The sequence below is a fragment of the Bison bison genome, unplaced genomic scaffold (genome assembly GCF_000754665.1).
Source record: "Bison bison bison isolate TAMUID 2011002044 unplaced genomic scaffold, Bison_UMD1.0 scf7180017864371, whole genome shotgun sequence".
NCBI classification, from domain to species: Eukaryota; Metazoa; Chordata; class Mammalia; order Artiodactyla; family Bovidae; genus Bison; species Bison bison.
In genome coordinates this window covers 12,601,865-12,611,546 of record NW_011494943.1, presented here as the reverse complement: position 1 = coordinate 12,611,546, position 9,682 = coordinate 12,601,865, and the positions used below count along the sequence as shown (strand labels likewise).

Sequence of the window (9,682 nt, the reverse complement as noted above, 5' to 3'; positions counted from 1 at the left end):
CCTGCTGGGACCCAGGGGCTTGGGCCCAGCAGTCACCATCCCAGTGTGAGCACCAGTCTGCATCCCTCACGCCCCAGGGGCTGTCCCTTCTAGGCAGGCAGTGTTGGAAGAGGGCATCGTCTCTCCAGCTGTTGGGCTCATGGCCTCCGCTTCCCTCTGCCCCTGGAGTTGTTGGAGACCAGGACACCCCTACCCCTGGGAGCTCCAGGCAGAGCCGAGTGAGAAGGTGTGGCCCCGCAGGAAAGTCCCTCCCTGTTGAACTGGGACCACAGATGTGTTCCCATAGATGTGTGGTAACTAAGCACCTTCTGGTCCACACCCACTTGTCCTGAGCGGAGTATGCCAGCTTTGCGTGTACCCCAGGGAAATTAGTGACGCCACCCGCATGCATGGTAAACGGGTGGGGCAGGTGGATCTCCCAGCTGCCACTGGTTTGTGTTTACTGCTCACAAGCCAGGTGTGCCAGGCTTGTGCCAGGTGGTCCCTGAGGATGTGAAAGAGCCTGAGCTCTTCTTTATGGGTTCCCCCTCCTCCCCTAAGCCTGCTGACACTTGGACTCAGCTGAAATGGTGATGAGGTGAACCCTGAACCACCTCTTGTTCTCCTGCCAGGAGGGAGGTCACAGGCAGAACAGGGACCCTGGCCCCTTTCACTCAGAGTCTGCCTGCCCTGTTCTCCAGCCCCCTCACCACCTCTGTCTTCCCAACATGGAGAACTCTACCCCCTGACCTGCCTGACAGGCTCCGTGCTCGGGAGAGCAAGCTCTGGGTCCAAGCCTCCACCTGCCACCTGCCCCCAGGCCCTGTCGCCTCTGAATGGGGTGCTTGGAGCTCCTCCTAGGGACCATGCCCACCCCCACTGGCTGGGAGCTATGAAAGCAGCACACCCCTTGGCATCGCTGTTTGCAAGAGTGTTTAGGGTTACAGGGGAGTGTCCTTTGGGGGGAACCTTGAGGGGGCCCTGCAGGTCTAGGGAGCCGCCTCCCAGACTGCCATTGGCAGAACCCTTGGGCAGTCACTGGCAGCAGGGGCTGCCTTCCTGCCAGGCTTTCCCAGTGGGGGCCTGCACGTGTGTGCCAGGGTGTTCTCCACACAGGATGGCAGGTGCCCCAAGTTCTGGCAGGGCTGGGTAGTGCCCCAGGGCGCCTGGCTCATGTACCCCCCACTTCTGATTTAGGCTGATGTGTATGTGTCCTCCAAGGAGGTGCTAACGGCTTGTGAGAGTGGGCTTAGCACAGGCATCTGTGTCTTCATGGGAAGCTGGGTGTGAGCCTTCTCCGGTGGGACGTCTGGAGGACTAGGGAGAGCCCTGTTCATTCCAGAGCGCTGACCACTCTCCTAACTGCTTTTAGGGCCATTGGCCCTTGGCAACCACAGCTTCCTGAGGACAGGAAGTTTTCTTTCACTGTGTCTTGGGCACAGCTGGAAACATCTGGAACCAGAAAACCAGGCAAACCAAACTATCTGGTCACCTTCTCCCCAGGGTTAGGGTTAGACTGCAGGTCAGTCTCCAATCTGGGCAGAGCCCCTGCATACTTTAACCAGCTGATGTAGGGGCAGGGGGCCTCAGGTGCACCCTGGGTTGCATGGATCCAGCACCAGACCAGCCGTGGGTCCCACCCCCAGGGGAGGGACTCCCACACCATCTCAGTCACTGAACAGTATACCCAGTGTGGCTGTAGAGAGTCCCAGTAGGGAGTGGGGACGAGTGAGGCAGCTTCAGGTGAGAGTGAGGGGGTGGTGGTGTGGAATACAGGGGCCCTGGTCATCCCCACAGCTGGTTCCAAGAGACCCAAGAAAACTGAATGACTGGCAACAGCCAGGCCGAGCTCTTGCCAGGAGAGAAGGGGGTGTCGTGATGAGGGCTTGGGAGGGGGTTGGGGGAAGGGCACAAGCAGGCCACCCACTTGTGGCCTTTTCCTGTTCCCCTCCAGCAGAGACCACAGGTGGGGCTGACAAGTTGGGTGCTCGTGGCTTAGCTCTCCCAGGGGCTGGCCCCTGCCTGGCCCACCTTGCACAGGGTGAGGTCCGTGGATGCAGGGCTACCACCTGACTTTTGCAGCTGCTAGCACTGCCCACAGCTCAGGCCCCTGGCAGAGGAGAAGGACAGAAAGGATGAGATGGGGCAGGGTGCTGCAGGCAGGCGCCCAGCCCCCTCATAGAGCTCAAGGGGCAGATGGAGGAGGGAGCCAGCAGCCCCCTTAGGGCAACACCTCTTGGGGAGGGGGGCCCAGGACGTGAGCTCTTGCTTGCTTTTCGTTTCAGAGGAGCAGGGATGTGGCATCTCTCCGGCTGCACGCGGCCCGCCAGGGTGCCCGCTGCCGTCCCCAGCGCCCTCGACGCACCACCTACTGAGGCGGCCCCAGCGGCCTCTGACCGGGCTCCCAGCCACACAGGCCACCGCTGGCCACAAGGGCAGGTGGGTGTGAGGTACCCAGGGCAAGGCTGAGCAGGGCTGTTCCAAAAGGACAGGGACCAGACACCAGCCCTGGGCGCTGACCACGTGGGATGACTGTCAGCTAACCAAGGGGTGAATAAACAAAAGCAGGCAGATCATTTTCTTCAAACACACACCAGTGAACAGAAACCACATGTACATCCCAGCCTAGGTGTCCACATCCCCGCAGTGTGGCCCCTTCCGTGCCGACCACCAGAGTGCTGTGTGAACACGCTGAGCCGTTTGAGGTCCAGCAGGACAGGGTCCAGAACGAGCAGTACTTAGAAGGCTGACGTGGCTGATGAGGACTGAAACCAATTTGTAAAAATAAGCAGGCTGTCTTTTGAGAAAGAGATTTGGGGTCAACGGTTAGACCGCTGTCCCTAAGAGCGAGCAGGTTTATCTCAAACCTTTCAGAGGCGAAGGAGGGAGCTTTGTCCACTAAGACACTCAAAAGGGGTGGGCTGGGGCACACAGGAGACCCGGTAGGACAGGGCACTCATGGGCACATGGGGAGGCCTGTTGTGGCAGTGCCCGCTCCGTAGCTGTCCCCGGCCCCGCCCCCTGATTAAAGTCGTGTTGTCTCCAAAGCGTCGGGTCTCTGGGTCCTTGAGCCCAGCGGTGGGCACTGGGCTCCCTGGGGTCAGCAGGTGGGTTCCCTGGTGCAGACGGCTCATAACCTCGCGGCTTGGCTTCACCACAGATCCGCCTCGGAATGACACGTTCCCACCCCGCCACCTTCCCCTGAAAAACACTGATCGGGTGATGATCCACTGCCCGGGCAGCCGGCGCAGAGCCGAAGGCCCCGCCCAAGCTGGTCCTGTTTGTGAAATAAATACGAGCGTTGACGGTCTCTGTCCAGTTCCCTGCACCCCTGCCGTCCTCCCTGGGCTCAGACGCTCGTTTCCGGGGTGTGAACCACCTCCCCGTTCTTCTCAGGCTCTGTCTTCAGGAACTGCTCCACCTCCCGGGAGTCCACCCTGACATCCTCCGGGGGCTTGTGGCGCTCCTCCTCCGTGGCCGTCTCGGGCCTCTTCCTAATGCAGAAGAAGTTACCCAGCACCAGCACAAGGGAGGAGGCCAGCACCTCGGCCCCCGCCAGGATAAACACGTACTGGTAGACGTGCGTCGCATCCAGGAGCTTGCCTGCAGTGCAGGGAGACAGGGTCAGCCCAGGGCTGCAGCTTCCACCAAAACCCCACCCCCAGTCACCAGGATAGCCTGGGACCCTTGAGGCAGCCACCCTCACCACCCACCACCCCCCAACCCCGCCCCAGGCAGCAGAGACCCAGAGGCTAAAGCAGAGTGGATCTGACAAGGGTTTAGAGCAGAGCCTTGAATGGGGGCCTCATCCAAGGCCTCCTGAGGGGTCTGACCCTGCTGCCTGTTGCCACAGTGGCCCTCACAGGAATCACCTGGACTCCAGAAGGACCCTGGGACCCCAGTTCAGGCACCTCTTCACACCAGAACCCTGCCTCCCCACCCCAGGCAAGAAGAGCAAAAGGCCCAAGGTCAAGTGGGAGGTAGAGGGCCTACAGGGTTGGCTGGAGAGACCCAAACCCAGGTGCAGAGACTTGGCAGGGCCTTGGCCACACTAGTCTCACGTCCCCAACCCCTATCTTCTCAGTTATCAAAAAATAAAAGTCCAGTGTAACAAAAGCCAACCCTGGCCTCAGCTCTGAGTGTCCCCGGGGTGTGGGGACAGCCAGAAAGAAGGACCAGGACTCCACCCTAGAGCCATCACCACAGCTCAGGCCCATGGGCTTCCTCCCACAATGAAACCAAGTGGGTCCTGGGATGTGTAAGAGGCTGTGTTCCCCCACTGAGGTCAGCTGCCCATGTGCAGAGGTACATGGTGACCTGGCTAGACAGGGCTGGGAGAGGTGGTGGAGGCCTTTCCAGCTAAGAGCTCCCCATGGTGAGTCCCCTTCCCAGGCAGAGCAGCTGTGAAAACTGCCCAAGGGCCTAGCCAGGCCCAGGGAGGTGAGGCCACTCACGCCCCTGCTGCCAACCCCCAGCACTCACCTCCGGACGGCGGCCCAATGAGCACAGCTATGGCCTCCAGCAGCAGCACGAGGCCAATGGCACTGGAGAACTTCTGGGTGCCCACGATGGCCATGAGCACCTCGAACTGCAGGGCCCCCACCATGCCATAGGAGATGCCGAAGAAGATGCAGAAGACCACCAGCCCACCGTAGTTGCTGGCAGTGGATCCCGTGAGGTCGGCGAAGCCGTTGAAGAACATGGCGAAGCTGAAGAGGTAGACAGAGTAGGGCCGCACCTTCTTGAGCCCCGTGATGAAGCCAGCGGTGGGCCTAGCAAAGATGTCGACGAAGCCCAGGATGGTGAGCAGGAAGGCCGCCTGAGTGTCGGGCACCCCCAGGTCCTTGGCATAGCTCACCACAAACACAGGTGGTACAAAGAGCCCCAGCACCATGATGGAGGCGGCCAGGGCATAGATGACGAAGCCACGGTCCCTGAAGACACTCAGGTCCAACAGCCGCCGGGGCGGCCGCTGGGGTGCAGGCCCCGAACCTGAACTCTGCCGGGGCGCCTCCAGGGGCCGCATGAGCGCGGCACACACGCAGCAATTGAGCAGCAGGCCACCCAGGATGAGGAAGCCGCCCCGCCAGCCATAGTGGTCCTGCAGCACCTGCCCCAGCGGGGACAGGGCGCACAGGAACACCGGGCTGCCTGCTGCCGCCAGCCCGTTGGCCATGGGGCGCCGCTTGTTGAAGTAGCGGTTGAGCATGATGAGTGAGGGCTGGAAGTTGAGCGCCAAACCCAAGCCTGGAGAGGAGCAGGCAGGTGAGTGCAGGTGTCCCGGCCCAGGTTCTCCCAGGCACGGGCACCCGCCTGAACGATTCTTGTGTGGACCTGAGGCATCCAAGTGAGGGGATTCAGCGTGTCCCCGACACCAGCCCACGTGTCCGGGAGAGACGGGGAGCAAGGGACAGATGGGAGCCTGGCAGGGCCACCCCACAGCTGGCCTCCCCCGGGAGGCCCTATCTCTTCAACAGGAACCACTGCCACCCGGCCACTCCACTCCTGGCGGGGCCTCACTCACCAGTAAGGACCCCTGTGGTGAGGTAGAGCTGGATGATGCTTCCACAGAAGGACGCAGACACCATGCCCAGGGACGCCAAGAGGCCGCCTGCAAGCATGACTGGCCGGCAGCCAAAGCGATTCACACACACGCTGCAGAGTGGGCCTGGCAGGTGAGGGACAGCAGCTGAGGCACGGGACCAAGGCTGTCCAGGCCCAGGGAGACCTGCCCCTCCCCGATGCCCCTTCATCCCGGCGCAGGAGACACGGGACCACATTCGCGTGTCTTCCTAAGTAAAGCAACGGTCCCCAGGCATCTCTCCTGACTGGTCTGTGCAGGCAGCGAGGACGGCTCTGGGATCCAGCACAGCTGTGCGGATACGGCCCTCTGGACAGGGTCTCAGACAGCTTTGGCCGTGCCAACCTGCCCTCTGGAGACCATGGCACCCTCGAGGGCTTCCCACCAGCTGTCTCTGGGGAACCAGGGCTGCGGACACTTGGATGCACCACCCAGCCCCCAGCCCCCAGGGCTTTTTGCCCAGAAATGAACTTGGTGAACTTGCAGAGGTGGTCACCTGGCACGACAGCCCCTGCTCACCTGTCCCATACAGCATGGCCAGCAGGATGGAGGAGATCCAGGCCGTGTCACTGTAGCCTATCCCAAACTCTCGCATGAGTTCCTTGAAGAAGACGCTGACCGCCTTGGGGAAGGCGTAGGAGAAGCCCGTGATGACAAAACAGCCCCAAAGGATGGCCCAGCCCCAGCCCCCATCCGGGGCCTTGATGCCGGTCGGGCCCTCGTCGATCACTGCCCCTCCCATGGCCAGGAGGGCTGATTCTGCGTCCTGAGAAAGAGGAAGCCAGGCTGACTCAGTTGTCAGTCACCCAGCTGCAGCCCAGCAGCATGGGGACACAGATGTAGCTGAGGGCAGGCACCCGGAAGGGCTGCCCCTTCCTTCAGGCCCTAGCCCCCAGTAGGAGCTCAGCTCTGGGCCGGGCCGCCACCTGATGATACCTGAGAGCCCTGCCTCTGCCCCTCACCTGCACTGGGTGCAGGGCAGCAGGGTGTGGGGTGACCAGAGCTGCAGCTCCTCCTCCCTCCCCTGCGCAGGCCTGGCCTGCTCCCACACAACTAGCTCTAAAGGGCAGTGGCTTTTTTGGGCTCAGCCAGGTCTCAGGTTACCTCTTGAGGAGGGCAGACCCCAGTGGGGAAATCAGCTGTGCTCTGGCCTCCCGCCTGACCTTGTGTCAGGAAGCTGCGTGGTTCTAGCCGCCAGCACCTCAGGCAGTGAAGCCAGGCCTGGTGGGGGCCTGGGGCTCGGTCTGCGGTGCTGTCCCTCGAGACCTCAGTCTAGATGTGGCCAGCCTTGCTCTCCCACTCCCAGGAGGACAGGGCTTCCCCGTCCTTCCCACTCTAATTGCACTGCACCAGAAGTGAGAGTCTGAGGAGGCACACACAAGGCTGTGCTGTGCAGGGACTGAGTGGGGGAGCAGACGGGGCAGCTGAGGGTCACTGTGCTGGCCCTGACTTGTCCCATCCTGTTATCACCCACCTACCTCTGTCCGGCTGCTGGAGTTTAACTCTTCTGGTGAGGGAACGGCAGGAAGAACACGCTTCCATCCAACCCACCAGAGCAAACCATTGCAGCCCCCAGGCTCCCCAGTGGAAGCTGGCCACACCCACTGTCAGCCCCAAACCCGCGGAAGCCTGGGGTCAACTTCCCTCTTTTAAACCCCAGGAACTTAGCTCATTTGAGGCCCAGGAACTTGATTTCCACCTGAAGATCCTCCCCTCCCCGCCCATTTTCATCCCCAACCCGTCCCTGATCCTCGCTCCAGAAATCCCCAAATCCCAGAAATCAGCCTCACCTGACAGAGGCTGTTCCAAGGACAGAGTAGGCCTCTATGCTGCAGGCGTGGGGAAGGGAGGACTTGCTGGATCCAGCCACTCGCTGCCCACTGAAGCTCCTTGTCTCCCCACCCGTGGTGAGCTATAAGCCAGCTCCCTGGTGGAGGAAGCCCTGATATGTAGTATCTGCCGATTCCGTGATGTAAATACTCCACCTGCGTGACACCCAAGGACCTCCTGACCAGGGGAGCTGCACAGGCAGCACCACCGCCCTCCTAGCCGCCCTCCTATCAGCCCGCCCGCCTGGGTTTCGTAATCTGTTGTGGCTCCACCCCTTTCCCCTTTTCGTCGGATCCTTGTTGACCTGGCACAGCCCTCCAGGTGGCCAGTCCTGCATCGGAGGCTCCACAGAACCTGGGACAGGACTCTCGAGTGAGGACAAGGGCCTCTGTGCCCGGCCTGTCAGAGTACAGCTTCAATGTGCAGAGCAAAAGAATGTGGAGAATAAGACCCACCCACCCCCATCTCCAGCCTGCCCCCCAGCACCCTGGCCACAGGGGCTGTGCCCTCCAGGGACCCTGATTCAGTAGTCTGGAGGGATCTGGATTCTGATTCAGTATGGGGAAGGGGTATCCAGGTTGTGATCCAGCAGTGGAAGAGGGGGGGATCCTGGGCTTTGATTCAGAGGGTGTCTGGGCGGGGGCAGGGTTAGGGGCTTTGTAGATGATTACAAGCAGGAGCTGCTGTCTGAGCACCACCCTTTGATGGTTGGACCCCAGGAGCCAGCTGGCTATCAGGGTGATGACAAGGCAGATACAGCCCACTGGAGCAGAACAGCAGCCCTGCCGTCACCCACAGACTGGGCCAGAGGTCCACTTTCAGAGCCTGCGCTGGTTCTCAGCTGGGCCAGGGCCACAGGCACCACTGGGAAACCCAAGAGAAGCCCTCACCTCTCCCTGCACTCAGACCCCAGTGCTCAGAAGACACCTGGACTTCAGTGAACAGGATGGAGGGTATGTCTGAGGGCAAGAGCCATGCAGCCATCTGGGGACACAGCCAAAAGGTGCACGGGGGCACCCTTGTCAAGGGAGCCCTCATCCTCCTGCAAATGCAGGCACAGCCCCGTGACCCGGCGCAGCCCCCTGGGTGGCCACCTCTGCATCTGAGGCCACACAGAACCTGGGACAGGACTGGAGGAGAGACAAGGGCCCCTGCACCCCGACAGTCTGAGCACAGCTTCAGAGTGGACCACCCCAGGTTCTCCAGAGCCCTGCCGTGGGTCACATGGCCACATGCCTGAGCCTGGTAGGGGACAGGTGGACAAATGCCATCCCAAACTCACTGGAGGCCGTGGAGGCTGAGCCTCTGCCCTTCCCCTTGTGAGCATTAAGTTTAAAGGGTCTCTAAGGTACATGCAGCTGACTGATACTAAACAAAAAACAACTAAGTATATTCGTAGGAATGTGAATGCTCTGCGATGCGATGACACTAAGGCAGAAAACACAGGACTCCCTGACCCAGGACCCCGGACAGTGGTCGTGATTGTGGTCACGGGGACACTGCGGGATTGATTGTCCTCAGTATCCTGGCTTGTTTGGGGTTATGAGCTTTGTAAAGTAAATCAAACGGATCATGTGGAGGCCAAAGAGGAGAGTGTGTGGCGGGTGAGCAATTAGGAATAGCTGGACACTTACAAACCCACAGGTATAAGACAGGGCCTCCATCTAAGATCTCCCTGGTTCCACCAGCCAGACCTGGGGCACCAGGGGAATCATGGGCACCACAACCTTTGAAGCCCTATTCTCTGCCCACCAGGGCTGGGTCCTCCCTGGAGGCCTCCAGGATCTTGAGGAGAAAGAGCATCGAGGAGGGTGAGGAGACAGAGGGACAGGTGCCAAGGCCCAGAGGCAGGAGGGTACAGTGTGTTCCAGGACCTGTAGGGGTCAAGGCTCACACAAGGAGGGGGCCATCTCACATGCCTGGGTCAAGGTCCTGTGTGGTCATCTCTCCCACCATCCCCTGAACACCCCAGAGACACTGCTTTCTCCCGGCTAACCCCCCAGCCCAGGTTGCAGCCACACTGAGATGACCCCCACCCTGTTCCCCACACCAGATGGTTCTCAAAGGGAGATTTCTAGTGAACTTCAATTTGCAATGGGGAAGGGTGTGCAAGCAGGGGAAGATGGAGAGCAGGGGTCTCTAGGTTGGGGGCAAAGGGATTTCACCCAGAAGTGCTCTGTGTATTTATGGTGGGGGGTGGGGTCAGCTAAAATTTCCAAGAGCAAAATGGCTTCATCAGCCCAGCCTGTCCTGTGGAGGAGGCAGGCTGGGGCACAGGCTGTCTGATACGCC

The 9,682-nt window shown here is 60.7% G+C and overlaps 2 protein-coding genes across 4 annotated transcripts in view; one reads left to right on the top strand and one right to left on the bottom strand.

Moving 5' to 3' along the window:
* Window positions 1-2,457, top strand: part of CSNK1D (casein kinase 1, delta) — a 37,454-nt gene extending 34,997 nt beyond the window's left edge. Inside the window, exon 9 of the mRNA XM_010856364.1 lies at window positions 2,265-2,457. Within this exon, the coding sequence (XP_010854666.1) occupies window positions 2,265-2,354 (90 nt within the window). The 3' untranslated portion in view covers window positions 2,355-2,457. The remainder of the gene's footprint in view (window positions 1-2,264) is intronic.
* A 320-nt stretch (window positions 2,458-2,777) lies between these two features.
* Window positions 2,778-9,682, bottom strand: SLC16A3 (solute carrier family 16 (monocarboxylate transporter), member 3). 3 transcript variants are annotated; one of them, XM_010856361.1, is made up of 5 exons: window positions 7,351-9,682; window positions 6,080-6,326; window positions 5,504-5,647; window positions 4,462-5,226; window positions 2,778-3,582 (listed from the first exon to the last, which is right to left on the bottom strand). In XM_010856361.1, exons 2-5 carry the CDS (start codon window positions 6,300-6,302, stop codon window positions 3,329-3,331), a joined length of 1,386 nt encoding a protein of 461 aa, XP_010854663.1. In that variant the 5' UTR covers window positions 6,303-6,326; window positions 7,351-9,682; the 3' UTR covers window positions 2,778-3,328. The 3 variants fall into 3 exon arrangements, with proteins under 3 accessions (XP_010854663.1, XP_010854665.1, XP_010854664.1); XM_010856363.1 differs by lacking the exon at window positions 7,351-9,682 and adding an exon at window positions 7,039-7,330; XM_010856362.1 differs by lacking the exon at window positions 7,351-9,682 and adding an exon at window positions 6,523-7,028.

Bases quoted from the DNA above. Each gene is read 5' to 3' on its own strand.
- SLC16A3 (XM_010856361.1), bottom strand. From the start codon at position 6,302: ATGGGAGGGGCAGTGATCGACGAGGGCCCGACCGGCATCAAGGCCCCG. The intron at 5,648-6,079 runs GTGAGCAGGGGC...CTCACCTGCCAG, and splicing joins GGCCATGCTGTATGGGACAG to GCCCACTCTGCAGCGTGTGT. The intron at 5,227-5,503 runs GTGAGTGAGGCC...GCTCCTCTCCAG, and splicing joins CACCACAGGGGTCCTTACTG to GCTTGGGTTTGGCGCTCAAC.